The following is a 15,206-nucleotide window of genomic DNA, read 5'->3' on the forward strand; positions in this document are numbered from 1 at the left end:
TGTGAAGACATTTTCTCGATGTGCATGATATACAGTTTTGCCTTGTTTCTTGAGCTGTAAATGTTTATAAAATAATAAAATAAAAAGATGATTTACAAAAAAAAAAAAAAAAAAAAGAACAATCTAAATTCTCATGTCATTTCAGAACTCCCAACATCGATAGACTGGCCAGAGAAGGTGTAAAGCTAACTCATCACATATCTGCAGCTCCGTTATGTTCCCCAAGTAGATCAGCGTTCATGACTGGCCGATATCCTATCAGAACAGGTAATAAATACATATTTGTAAGTTTTACCTCTAGTTCTGTATGTTCCTATGTTGCCTCTAGGTGCATAATTGTGGAAAACAATGGCGTACCTAATAAATTGCCATTAGTATACAGTGTTTTATAGTGGTCTACTTTCCTCCATTACTGTTAACTGAGGCCGGCAGCCATAAGCACAAGATGCATTACCAAAATAACAATATATTGCTGACGCTAGGTTCACACCTGCGTTCTTCTTTCCGTTCTGTGCTTTCCGTCTTCTGCATGCCAGAAGACGGAAACCATAGACTGGGTCCGGCTGTGAGCGGCGGTGAGCGTTTTAGGCTCTCCGCCGCGAAACCGGATTTTTTTATCCGGACACAGAGTACTGCATGTCTGACTCTGTGTCCGGATTATAAAACCCGGTTTCGCGGCGGAGAGCGCAAAACGCTCACTGCCGCGCACGGCCGGACAGCTTTCTCACCCATTCAAATGAATGGGTGAGAAAGTCTCCTGCAGGTTTCCGTCTCCTGCCTCTGTTTTAGGCAGGAAACGGAAACCTCAAGTACGGAGACCGGGCGCAGATGTGAACGAGCCCTAACAAAGTAGAGGATTCAGTATTTTTTTAAACTGTCATTTTTATTAAGAGAAATTTTAGCATACAGAATAAAAAGATGAAGAGGTGTAAACAATAGGAGGAGGTGAGCGCCAAACTCCCAGACAGGATACAAAGACAATAAATTGCAAACAAGAGACCAATAAAGGAGGGGAAGAAATCAACCAGGACAGGGAGAAAGGGGGGAATGGAGAATCTGCATTCAAACATCATTAAGAATGCAATACATGTCCCAAGGGGTCCAAATGCCCTGAAATGCGTCTACAGTGCTGTTGAAACCCGCAGACAAAAACTCAAGGCTGCGGACGTCCTTCAGACCGGCCGTATTGAGCACTTACCTGGACCAAACAACCCCTTCCCCTCCACCAAAACCCCTTTGTGTGTGATGATCACATAAATACGGACTAAGTTACCTTTGAATGGGTGGGGTCGGCCACAGCTTTATTACATATATATCGCATATACAGGGTGGGGCAAAAGGTATGAACCGGTTTTAAAGGGATATAAAACAAAAACAACTCAACTTACAGAAATTATGTTTATATTGCTTAATTCAGTTCAGAATCTAGTTTTTTTACATTAAGATTTAAAGATGATATCAGGAAGATGGCGGCCGTCAGCAGTGATACACTCTTGAAGGCGAATTCTGAAGTTTTCAACAGCTCTTCTGCACATTTGGATGGGTATTGCCGTAACTTCCTCCCTGATTCTGTCCTTAAGTTCTTCCAGGGTATGTGGACGATTTTTAAAAACCTTTTCCTTTAGGTATCCCCAAAGGTAAAAGTCACAAATGCTCAAATCTGGTGAGCGCGCAGGCCACTCCACGTCACCCCTCACAGAGACGAGGCGCTGGGGGAACATTTGCCTCAATCTCGCCATTGAAATCCTAGATGGGCTAGGACATTGGAAAAAACTGGTTCAACAGCAACTCTTAATGTAAAAAAACTAGATTCTGAACTGAATTAAGCAATATAAACATAATTTCTGTAAGTTGAGTTGTTTTTGTTGTATATCCCTTTAAAACCGGTTCATACCTTTTGCCCCAGCCTGTATATATCTAACATATACAGTGACCCTGTTACCCTCCTCCTCAGCAAACATTGTGGTGTGTGCCCCCAAGTGCCCCACTTCCTGGTGGGCACGCATTGGATTTGTCTCCGGTGGGGCATGTCGCTGGTCCTCTTCATCGCTGAGAAAGGGGGCCAAGGTCCTACTAATCTGCCACCGGATCTCGGTGTAAGCCTACAACAAGGTCCGACCCCCCCTGAGCAGGAACAGCGCCCTTGCTATCTTGGATCCCCAAAAGAAAATGTCCAACCGAATATCATTCAGGTATACACCATCCTTTCGCAGTCACATCCGATTGTCCCCTTCAAGCTGGTAGTGTCTGACCACTACTCCGCCCAGTGTTTGTATGTGGTGTGACACTACTGTTGCTCCACTACAAAAATGTCCAGTTCAATGTCATTTAGGTGTATACCATCCTTCACAGCAGCATCCGATTGTCCCCCTGTAGCTGGTAGTGCCTGACCGCTACTGCCGCTACTGGTACTATCAGTGTCATGTAACGTTATCATGAAGGATCTGTTGTAAGACTTTATAATCCACAATTAAACATTAAACCCAATCTGAACAAAGATGTTATCTAGGGGAGGGGGAGTTACACAATAGAAGAAACGTGACACAGCAGGGCAGGGGCGGATCCAGGGCCGGGCGAGCCGGGCAACCGCCCGGGGCCCCGCGCTCAGCGGGGCCCCGCGGCGCGGCCGGGACCTAACAAAATGGTCCCGGTCGGCATGTCCCGACTCCAACTGAGCTCAGCGTTAAAGCAGGAGCTGACAGCTCCTCCTTTAAACGCCTATGTATTCGGCTCATCGGCGGTAGGACGCCGATGAGCTGAATGCATAGGCGTTTAAAGCCGGAGCTGTCACAGCTCAGCTCCTGCTTTAACGCTGAGCTCCGGGCCTCCGGCATTTGTAGCCGCGATGTGATGACGTCATCACATCGCGGCTACAATATGTGTATGAGAGAGGAGGGAGCTGCGAGGGAACGAGGAATGGTGAGTGTGTGTGAGAACGGCATGACACTGGGGCAGATGGAGGGGGGGAGAACAGCATGACACTGGGGCAGATGAAGGGGGGAGAATGGCATGACACTGGGGCAGATGAAGAGGGGAGAACGGCATGACACTGGGGCAGATGAAGGGGGAGAGAACAGCATGACACTGGGGCAAATGAAGGGGGAGAGAACAGCATGACACTGGGGCAAATGAAGGGGGAGAGAACAGCATGACACTGGGGCAGATGAAGGGGGGAGAATGGCATGACACTGGGGCAGATGAAGGGGGGAGAACGGCATGACACTGGGGCAAATGAAGGGGGGGAGAACGGCATGACACTGGGGCAGAGACAGGGGGAAATGAAACTGTGGGCAGATAAAGGGGGAGAATGGCATGAAACTGGGGACAGAGATAGAGGGGGGACATGAAACTAGAGGTAGATGAAGGGTGTATATGAAAATGGGGGGGAGATATAATTTACGGGTGACTGTAGGAGGATTATACTGTGTGGAATCACATGAAAATTGAATGAGAATGGGTGGAGTCACCATAAAAGTGGGCGGGGCTAATTTGTTGCGGCGTGCTGCGCGCGCCACACGTTTTGTTCCCTCTTTCTAGTCTTCAACAGTTGGGAAGTACAGGTTAGAAGTGCAAGACCCCCAGTAAGTAGGGCCCCGCCAAAGTCAATTGCCCAGGGCCCCGCAAACCCTGGATCCGCCACTGCAGCAGGGAACTAGCAAACTGTACTACAACTTTGTAAATTTGCTACTATCCGTGACTTAGCAAGTTCTGCCAGGTCAATTACAAAAGTATTTTGTAAGGGCCTCTCCCTACCACTTGTGCAATTTCTACCTCTCCTGGGGACAAGCTTAGGCTGAACAACATAAACTATCATCTAAGTGTTTTCGCCATTTAGAAGCAGAAAACATTAGAGGAGGGGGAAGCTAGCCAGCCGGCTCTTGGGCATCTGGAAGATGTTAGAAGTGGAAAAGGAGCCCCTGTACTGGTGCCTCGCTCAACTGGAGCAGGGGGGACCAGCCAGCTTGCTTACCCTTTCCCTTACTCCTTTTTTATTTTTTTTATTTTTTTTTATGTGACAGCTTATTGAGCTGCCGATGCCGGCTGGCTGCTCCTTATTCCTGGTCTTGTAGATCCTGCCAGTGCCAGGGCAGGGCCGGCTTGGCCTTCCCTCTGAGCAGGTCTCCTGTCCTTCAAGTTGCTTTGTCAGCGCTGGCAGGGATCCAAGAGAACTTCCCCGCCCAGCACTGCCTGGTTAAGCCTGTGGGCGGCCATGACCCCTCCCCGAGCCACCAATGAATGGTAAGCCCTTGAGGGGAAGGGGAAGGGAAATCCCTGGACACCACAGCCGCTCAATATCCAGCTAGCTTATGCAGCCAGCCGGCTTGCATTCTGGCCAGTAACTCAGAGAACAAGGAAGGTGTCGTCCTTCTGCAAATTCTTCGCAATTAGAGTCTTAGCTGCTGTGCAAAAGTACATACAAATATTTGACGTTTTCTTACCCAGATGTCTGGGAGGGAGAATCAGGAGATACATGAGAGAATCCAGGGGAACTCCCTGAAGGAAAAGTTCAAAAAGTATCTGTCAACACCCAGACCTCTCTCCAGAAACCCGCGATCAGAGGACACTCCCAAACTATGTGATGTAGCAAACTCGAGGCATTGTGGCAGCTCGAGGTGTCATTATTAAGGTCTCTTTAATAAAAAATAAAATCTTTTAGGAGTATAATGTATATTAATATTCCAAATATCCACAATATAACTCTGCATTTTTCACATACATTTTGCACATCTGGACATTTCTAGAACCCAAGCAGCAGATTTACACTTGGTAATTCATGCTTGGTGCACTTCACCAGATAATGTGCTGGTACATAACCATTATGAGAGATCAAAAGCATTAAATCAAATGTCTAAAGTAAGTATTCATAGTGGGACCACCAGCTGTGCTATGGGGGGGGGTTGTTTTTTTCTCTCCTCTCACCAATCTTTTTTATTCTCCCTGTGTGAAGGTTGTAAATATATGAATCACAAAAACATTGTTATCCTTAAAACTAAATGCAGTATAACTACTGTATTTATGTTTCAAACTGAATATGATATTATGTGACAAGAGGATGTCAACCCATTCTCATTCAATTTTCATGTGATTTGTGAGTTGTAGTACAGTTTGCTAGTTCCCTGCGGTGTCAGGTTTCTGCTATTGTGTAACTCCCCCTCCCCTAGATAACATCTTTGTTCAGATTGGGTTTAATGTTTAATTGTGGATTATAAAGTCTTAAACAACAGATCCTTCATGATAACGTTACATGACACTGATAGTACCAGTAGCGGCAGCAGCGGTCAGGCACTACCAGCTACAGGGGGACAATCGGATGCTGCTGTGAAGGATGGTATACACCTAAAGGACATTGAACTGGAGCAACAGTAGTGAAGGCCTACAAACTCCAATAACACTATCACCGCACCCCCATCTGTACAGTCTCCCCCCTCTCCTTCTGTCTCTACCCCCTTCCCTCATAGATTGTAAGCCCTCGCGGGCAGGGCCCTCTACCCCACTGTGCCAGTCAGTCATTGTTAGTATTATATCTACCTGTATATTCTGTATATTGTATGTAACCCCCAAATGTAAAGCACCATGGAATTAATGGTGCTATATAAATAAATAATAATAATAATGATAATGATATAGCTATAATATGCCTTTTTGTCCCAGGTTGAAACTAAAATTATATGTCCCTCCTGGCATCTTGTAATCTATTGTCTTTGGAGATAGTAGTCCTCCCCCAGCTGACTTGAGCAGTCTCCATTTGGCTGAAGACAATGAGCATCTCTAAGTGGAAAAACAAGTTAGGCTGTTGTGGCGCATGAACAGATAACATTCAATTAACCCAAAGCCCCCACACATCTAGTGGCTGGGAGTGGATGGAGGTCATAGCTAAATCAAAGCTGTATACTAGACTATATGTATATACTGTAATGCACGCATAGGATTGTGAGGCTGCAAAGACATTCCTGTGGGTCATGGCCTCTATACTGTGCTCAGGAGTAGGCCTAAACATGTGGACACAGGGAGATTATACAGGGTTTCCCATGGAAGCATGGGAGGACTTGGCTCACCCACAGGAACTATATCACAGAATCACATGACAAGAAGTCACTCCCACAGGAAATGACATCGGATAAGCCACACGGCAAGGAGCTACATCACTTCCTGGAGGTAGTGCCCTGGAGCTGATGTCACAGGAGGCGGATATCTCGACCAACCAATCAGAGCTTGCTGTTTGTTTACTTCCTGTATGTGGCTATAAAAACCTTGATGCATAATAAAGCTCTCTCTCTCTTTGTGTGCACTGCTCAGACTAAGAAAGAGATTCTTATACCAAACATTTGTGGTGGTATGAAATTTCATTGAGAGCACTTAGTCTTTGGCTAGCAATAGTCACTCACAAGTTAGGTGCTGAACAGGTGACCAAAAAAGGCCCTGTTTCTGACACCTGTACTGTGGCACCATGATGCTACTGCACAGTGATGAATCATTGTTGGCCAGTGTGGCCACTGCTGCTATTACCAGTCTTGATCACATAATCTCACCGCTCTTACTGTGAATAATCCCAGCCTATGGCTATAGTAAAACCTTTTTTCCTCTACACTTTGAAAACTTGTCTTTTTACCTTAATCCACCCATCCCCTTAATTAACTTTATACAACCTCTGCACCCACGGCAGTTCAGCTATCCTTCCTATGAACAGGTGCGCAGTATGCTACATGTTACCAGACCAGTGATTTGTATAGAGGCATAACTATATTCTTGAGTATTCCTCTGTTAGTGCAGCCCATGATTTGATTTGCTTTGGCAGCAGCTGTCTGGCACTGGTTGCTAAATAAAAAGTCTCTGGTTCTAAACGTTTTATAAATGAGTAGCTCGTGTGACTATAAGAAACTTTGTAATATATCTTATCAAGGAGATCTGTTTCATTCACTACTTATTAAGTTGTTATCCTGCTCCTTATCTTCAATCTGAATGTTTTATTTACATGATATCCATCTTCATATTGATCTCACACCCAGAACAGAGAGGTGGAGTAGGATGCTCCTTGCATATAGATAATGGATAGAGATGAGCGAACACTAAAATGTTCGAGGTTCGAAATTCGATTCGAACAGCCGCTCAATGTTCGTGTGTTCGAACGGGTTTCGAACCCCATTATAGTCTATGGGGAACAGATACTCGTTAAGGGGGAAACCCAAATCCGTGTCTGGAGGGTCACCAAGTCCACTATGACACCCCAGGAAATGATGCCAACACCTCTGGAATGACACTGGGACAGCAGGGGAAGCATGTCTGGGGGCATCTAACACACCAAAGACCCTCTATTACCCCAACATCACAGCCTAACAACTACACACTTTCCACATTCAAAAAAACCTCTATCAAAGTGGGAAAATACCTGGAAACCTTCTTTACTCCCCAAATGGATGGACACAAACCCCAATTTAAGCTCAACAAACAGTAACAACCACCCCTTTAAATCACGTTCCCCATGACAACCACAAATGGAATAGGCAATGGGAATTCCAAAAGCCCTCACCCTTAACTGTCATTTTGAGTGTGTGTGTGTGTGTGTGTGTGTGTGTGTGTGTGTGTGTGTGTGTGTGTGTGTGTGTGTGTGATGTGGTAAGACCTTCCAAAATTCACTTTTCTAGCCCTTAACATGAGCCCTTCCAAACAAAGTTACATGACCTTAAGCTGAGCTACCAGCAGAGATTGAGGCCCTTGGCATGAGTAGAGCCTTGCACCAGCAGTGTTTTTGGCACTTAGGGTGAGTTGAGCCTTGTACCAGCGTGTGTCCCTTAACATCAGGCGGGCCCTAAGTTCTGCGCTTTGCACAAAAGTTCCACATTAACTAGGCTGAATGGTACAAAGATTAGTAGGCCCGAGAACCAGGAACAGGTCTTGCAATGGCTGTCGGATAACGCTTAAAGCACATTGTCCACCAGCCAGTCAGCCTCTACCTCCTCTTACCCAACAGTCTTGTCCTCCTTCCACCCAAAATTCCCAATCTTCTCAGAACAATAACCCCAACTGTCCCTGCTCCCCAGAGCTGTTCTCCCTTCCTTTGACTGTACCGCAACCTGCCCCTCCATTTCGCGATTCCACGGACCTAACAGACGAGTATCTGTGTCCAGATGCTCAAACACTAGAGTCTCCTCCATTCCATCTCCGGTCGATTTGGTGGCGGATGACCAGCAACCCACCCTCATCGACGACGATGAGACGCAGTTGCTGTCAGGGCAGCCAGTTGACATGCGCATTGTGCAGGAGGAGGAGGCGAGACAGGAGTTGGAAGAGGAGGTGGTGGACGACGAGGACACCGACCCCACCTGGACAAGGCAGATGTCAAGCTGGGAAAGTAGTGTGGATGTTGAGGCAGGTGCAGCACCAAAAAGGGTAGCTAGAGGCAGAGACATGTCCAGAGGCAGAGGTCAGCTGCTTTGCCGAAGCCAGGCCAGACCCGGAATGTCCGAAGATGTTCCCTTTTGTACCCAGCCCAGAAAAACTCCCCCATCGAGGGCACGTTTCTTGAAGGTGTAGAGTTTTTTCAAGGAATGCGCCGAGGACAGATATAGTGTCGTCTACACAATTTGCCTCTCGAAATCGAGTAGGGGCCCTGAGAAGAGCAACCTGTCCACCACTTCAATGCACCGTCATTTGGAATCCAAGCAATGGAATCAGTGGCAGGCAGCAACGGCAGGACAAACGTCGCCCGCCGTTCATGCCACTGCCTCTGCTCACAGTGCTGGCGATGCACTCCAGAGGACGAGCCAGGACATCACTTCATCTGCCTCCGCCACTTTGTTGACTTCTCCCTCATCCTCCCCTGTTTCTGTCTTATCTCCTTCTCCTGCACCATCAAAGGCACCATCAGGCGCTTCTTTACAACAACCCACCATCTCTCAGACATTGGAGCGCCGGCAGAAATACACCGCTAACCACCCACCCACGCAAGCCTAGAACGCCAACATCGCTAAACTGCTGGCCCAGGAGAGGTTGGCGTTCCGGCTTGTTGAAACTCCCGCCTTCCCGGACCTGATGGCAACTGTGGCACCTCACTATGCCGTCCCTAGCCGTCTCAACTTCTCCCGGTGTGGCGTCCCCGCCTTGCACCAGCACGTGTCACTCAACATCAGGTGGGCCCTTAGTTCCGCGCTTTGCTGCAAGGTCCACTTGACCACCGACACTTGGACAAGCGCCTGTGGTCAGGGATGCTGCAGTGCTTATCTTTAATGACAGGCAGGGTGAATGTGGTGGAGTCTGTTCCCCGGGTGCAAACTGGGGTGGCCTATCTCCTCTCCCAGGCCAAAATTCATGGCAGGAGTAGACTGAAACCCTACGACGCTGCAACCTCCACCACAGCTACTAGCGGCAAACGCTAAAACACTGGTGTGGGGAGACGTCAGCAGGCGGTGCTGAAGCTCATCAGCTTGGGGGACAGACAGCACAGTGCCTCCGAGGTCAGGGATGCCATCCTGGCTGAGATGGCATTTTTTTTTCCCTGCTACACCTGGGGCCTGGCATTTTTACGCCTGTGATAATGGCTGGAACCTGGTAGCGGCTCTGGAGCTTGCCAGCCTCCAACACGTTCCATGTTTGGCCCACGTCTAACCTAGTGGTGCAAAGTTTTTTAAAAACATACCCAAATGTACCGAAGCTACTGTTGAAAATGCGGCGCTTGTGCGCCCACTTTTGCAAGTGCACAGGAGTCGCTGCTAGCCTAAAAACACTCTAGCAAGGCCTACATCTGTCCAAACACAGGCTGTTGTCCGTCATTCACACACGCTGAAACCCTACAATACCATATCTTGAGCAGGGTGTGTGAGCTGCACAGACCTTTGATGGAGTTCCATCTACAAAACCCAAGGGTTCCTCAAAGTCAGCAACCAAAGTTTCTGCACCATGAGTTTCCAGGGGTGGCAGAGTTATGGCTAGGGGAAGAGGCATGGATAGGGATGATGTCTAGGGGCAAAAGCAGTGTGGATGTGGAGGCAAGCTAAGCAGGAAAAACTGGGGGTACAAGCTAAGGCATGGACTGGGGTGATGTCTAGGGGCAAAAGCAGTGTGGATGTGGAGGCAAGCTAAGCAGGAAAAACTGGGGATACAAGCTAAGGCATGGACTGGGGTGATGTCTAGGGGCAAAAGCAGTGTGGATGTGGAGGCAAGCTAAGCAGGAAAAACTGGGGGTACAAGCTAAGGCATGGACTGGGGTGATGTCTAGGGGCAAAAGCAGTGTGGATGTGGAGGCAAGCTAAGCAGGAAAAACTGGGGGTACAAGCTAAGGCATGGACTGGGGTGATGTCTAGGGGCAAAAGCAGTGTGGATGTGGAGGCAAGCTAAGCAGGAAAAACTGGGGGTACAAGCTAAGGCATGGACTGGGGTGATGTCTAAGGGCAAAAGCAGTGTGGATGTGGAGGCAAGCAAAGCAGGGAAAATGGTGGCTAGAGGCAAAGGGATGTCCATAGGCAGCAAGGGCAAAGATGCAAAACTCTCCCGTTTCAAGAATTTTCCTGACTTGTTTCCCCACAAAACATTCCTGGGAGGAGGGCTGAAACACCACCCTCCTCCTCCTCCGCTGTTAGATTTACCCCAGCTACGAGCTGAAAACGCTGCAACACTGGTGTGGGGAGACGTCAGCAGGCTGGGCTGAAGCTCATCAGCTTGGGAGACGGACAGCACACTGCCTCTGAGGTCAGGGATGCCATCCTGGATGAGATGGCAATTTGTTTATCCCCGCTGCCCCTGGGGCCAGGTTTTTTAGCTTGTTGGAGGGCTCTGGAGCTTGCCAGCCTCCAACACGTTCCATGCCTGGCCCACATGTTCAATGTAGTGGTGCAATGATTTTTAAAAACATACCCCAAATTAGCTGAGCTAAGGGTGAAAGTGCGGCACTTGGACACCCACTTTCCCAAGTCTACAGTACCTGGAGCTAGCCGCAATACACTCCAGCAAGGCCTACATCTGCCTGAAGCACCTACTGTTGTGCGAGGTCACCACACGCTCTAACCCTAGATACCGTATGTTCAGCAGGGTGTGTGAGCAGCAGAGACCTTTGATGGAGTACCAGCTACAAAACCCAAGGGTTCCTCAGAGTCAGCTCCCTCACTTTCTGCACCATGAGTTTCCATGGGTGGCAGACTTATGGCTAGAGGCACAGGCATGGATAGGGGTGATGTGTAGGGGCAAAAGCAGTGTGGATGTGGAGGCAAGCTAAGCAGCAAAAACTGGGGGTACAAGCAGCCGGTGACATCATCACTGACAAGCACAGCTGTCTGTCAGCTGACAGGCTGACTTTCACCAAAATGAACAGACAATGGATAGACTCATCATATACATGTCAGTTACATGACAAATTTAGTGCAATTTGCAAGTCCAAGATGGTTTGGAGATCTGCGGAGAGGAATCTCACCACCTCTTGCGGGTGCCATCATTTGGAAGGCAAGCCCTGGGCTCAGTGGGTGAGAGCAAGCGCAGGATAATCGTCGTTTGGCCTGGCGGCCACTGCCTCTTCCACTGTTGACAGGGCTGGCGCTGCAGTCCAGACCAGGAGCCAGGACACCTCCACATCTGCCTCTGACACTTTGGGGAGTTCACCCTTATCCTCACCTTTTCCTGCCATTTCTCCTTTTGCCCGCGCCATCATGCGCCTCTTCCCAGCAACTCCCCATCTCCCAAGCCTTTCATTTCATGCTAAAGTACAGCGCAACCCACCCACATGCCCAAGGCTTCAACGGCCTCATCTCAAGAAATCTGGCCCAGGAGATGTTGGAATCCCGGCTGGGGGACACTCTGCCCTTTTTGGGCAGAGTGTCTACTGCGCCACCGCACTGTGCCGTCCACACCAGCACTTTCCCCCAAACATGAGGCGGTCCCTAAATTCAGCGCTTAGCCCTAAAGTTCCATGTGACCAGTTACGAATGGACAAGTGCATGCGGACAGGGACGCTACCTTTCAATTTGGGCACAGTGGTTGAATGTAGTTGAGGCGTGGACCGGGTCGCAAAATGTGGTGGCCTGACTTGTCTCCCCACACAACATTCCTGGGAGGAGGGCTGAAACACCACCCTCCTCCGCTGTTAAATTGACCCCAGCTACGAGCTGGAAACGCTGCAACACTGGTGTGGGGAGACGTCAGCGGGCCGTGCTGAAGCTCATCAGCTTGGGGGCCAGACAGCACACTGCCTACAAAGTGAGTCATGCCATCCTCGATGAGACGGCAATGTGGTTTTTGCCACTGCACCTGGGCCCAGGCATGTTGTCATGTGTGATAATGGCCGTAACCTGGGATTGGCTCTGTAGCTTGGCAGCCTGCAACATATTCCATGCCTGGGCCACGTTTTTAACTCATTGCTGCTAATCTTTTGAAAAAGGTACCCCAATGTTCCTGAGCTACTGGTGAAAGTGTGGCGCTTGTGCGGATAGTTTTTAAAGTGTATAGTTGCCGCTGCTAGCCTCTATGCACTCCTACAACGCCTGTACCTGCTGGAACAACGGCTGTTGTGCGACGTCTCCACACTGCTGGCACTAAACATATCATGTGTTGAGCAGAGTGTGTGAGCAGCACAGACCTTTGATGTAGTTCCAACTCCAAAACCCTCGGGTTTGTCAAAGTCAACTCCCTCAGTTGCTCAACCATGAGTGGCCATGGGTGGCAGACTTATGTGAAATCCCATCCCATCCATTGCACTGGCACGAAACATTAGCATGCGCTCAGCACAACTTCGGATATGGCAGATGCGTTAAGCAGGGTGCAGGGTACAACACAGACCAGGCCCGAGCACCAGGAACAGGTGTTAGAAATACTGCAGCATCTGCCATTTCCTTCCAATTTTGGGGTTTTGGACCCGCCACCGACTTGTCTGGACCTAAGTGGGGATCATGAGACACAGTTGCCATCAAGGCAAGCTGTGGTCATGTGCGGTTTGCAGTAAGGGGGCAGTGCGCAATTGGAAGAGGAGTTGGTGGATGACGAGGCCACCGACCCCACATGGACAGGGGTGATGTCTAGGGGCTAAAGCAGTGTAGATGTAGAGGGAAGCTAAATCAACAAAAACCTGGGTAGAAGCAAAGGCATAAACTGGGGTGATGTTTAGGGGTGAAAGCAGAGTAGATGTGGAGGGAAGCTAAGCAGCAAAAACAGTGGGTAGAAGCAAAGGCATGCAAAACTCTACCCTGTTGGAAGACTTATTCCTAGGTCTGGAACACGTTAATGGCCCCCCTGGACAAATTACTGCCACTCAGGGGCCTAGTGTCACCAGGAGGGACAAGTATAGGCGCATGTTGTGGGAATACCTGGCCGACACCAGCTCTGTCCTCTCCGATCCCTCTGTGCTCTACAGCCTAAACTTATTTTCTCATCTTTTTTTCTGAACTGCACATCTCTTGCCTGCTTCCTTTGGGATCTTAGAAATGGTGGTCCACTTCCACAGATGGTAACTTCAATAGACAGTGTAACGGGAGTAGCTGAGGGATCGCTGTCTTAACCACTTTTTGGCACAAAATTAACTTCCAAAGCCAAATATGGTGCAAGTATATGATGCAAGGACACCTACACACCTATCTCTGACACATTGGGGAGTTCACCCTCATGCGCCCTTTTGGCCTGCACCATCATGCGCCTCTTCCCAGCCACTCCACATTTCCCAAGCTTTTCATTGCAGGCAGAAGTACAATACAACCCTCCCCCATGCCCAAGCCTGTAACAGCCTCATCGATAAACTGCTGGCCCTGGAGATGTTGGTGTTTGTTTATGCTTCTGGAGACCCAGGCCTTCCGTCAGCAGATGGCAGCTGGGGCACCTCCCTATGCTGGGCCTAGCCGTTACTACTTCTCTTGGTGTGCTGTCTCTGCCTTGCGCCTGCATGTGTCCCATAACATCAGTCGGGCCCAGAGCTCTGCGCTTTGCTGCAAGGTCCACTTGACCACCGACACATGGACAAGCGCCTGTGGTCAGGGATGCTGCAGTGCTTATCTTTAATGACAGGCAGGGTGAATGTGGTGGAGTCTGTTCCCCGGGTGCAAACTGGGGTGGCCTATCTCCTCTCCCAGGCCAAAATTCATGGCAGGAGTAGACTGAAACCCTACGAAGCTGCAACCTCCACCCCAGCTACTAGCGGAAAACACTGTAACACTGGCATGGGGAGATGTCAGTAGGCCGTGCTGAAACTGATCAGCTTGGGGGACAGACAGCACAGTGCCTCCGAGGTCAGGGATGCCATCCTGGCTGAGATGGCATTTTTTTTTCCCTGCTACACCTGGGGCCTGGCATTTTTGCGCCTGTGATAATGGCTGGAACCTGGTAGCAGATCTGGAGCTTGCCAGACTCAAACACGGTCCACGCATGGCCCACGTTTTCCAACTTGTTGGTGCCATGTTTCTTTGAAACCTACACCATTGTGCCTGATATACAGGTCAAAGTGGGGCCATTTTCGTAAGTGAGAACTAGCCTCTTCTAGGCAGAAAACATTCAGAGCACACTCCTCTCATCTTCGCACCGTTGGCTGGCGGAGGAAGACGAGGGGGTTGGAGTGGCATCTGATGTCCCTATCCCACACGAGGCTAGAGGGTGCACTTCAGTGCATCCCATTGCTTCACCACAAATGGTGTGAAGGGGAGTGGAAAATGGAGGAAATGGAGAGTGACCCTTACAGTTGGGGCCAGCAAAGGCATGCCAAGTAACACACTGGCACACATGGCTGACTTCATCTTGGGTTGCTTTTCAACACATATTTCACATCATGAAGAACAAATAATACTGGATTTTTTCAAGCCTCGAACCCCGGTCTAGGTCTAATGTCTGTTCCTTTCTTATATTAGGGGAGAGGGAAAAAAAATTACTTCAGTGATACGTTTAGCGTACATAGACTGACTATTAATGTGTATCCCACTTAGTGTTGTTAGGGTTACACACCGTCACAACCTGGCTAAAGCTTCTATAGCTGTTAATAAAGTCAACATAACTTTACGGTATCCAAAAAGACAGCTGGTACCGACAGAGAGCAAGACAAATGTCACCCAAAGCTGTGAGCTCTGAACACCCACAGTGACTTTGGCGTCATCATCATTATAAGGGAGCGGGTGGTAATAAATAACTTGGCAGTGCCTAAAACCCAAAAAGCTTATACAACTATATTTACATTAAGATACACAAATGAAACTTTTCAGTAGCATGTCATGAGACAAGCTGATAAGCTCTTCCTTTGTGCAGTGCTATTT

At 48.8% G+C, this 15,206-nt stretch overlaps 1 protein-coding gene across 1 annotated transcript in view; it reads left to right on the forward strand.

The window, feature by feature from the left end:
• Window positions 1-228: 228 nt before the first annotated feature.
• Window positions 229-15,206, forward strand: part of LOC142193625 (arylsulfatase H-like) — a 52,229-nt gene continuing 37,251 nt past the window's right edge. Inside the window, exon 1 of the mRNA XM_075262614.1 lies at window positions 229-267. Coding sequence (XP_075118715.1) covers window positions 240-267 — 28 coding nt within the window. The 5' untranslated portion in view covers window positions 229-239. The remainder of the gene's footprint in view (window positions 268-15,206) is intronic.

Source organism: Leptodactylus fuscus, chromosome 2 (assembly GCF_031893055.1).
Source record: "Leptodactylus fuscus isolate aLepFus1 chromosome 2, aLepFus1.hap2, whole genome shotgun sequence".
Classification (NCBI taxonomy): Eukaryota; Metazoa; Chordata; class Amphibia; order Anura; family Leptodactylidae; genus Leptodactylus; species Leptodactylus fuscus.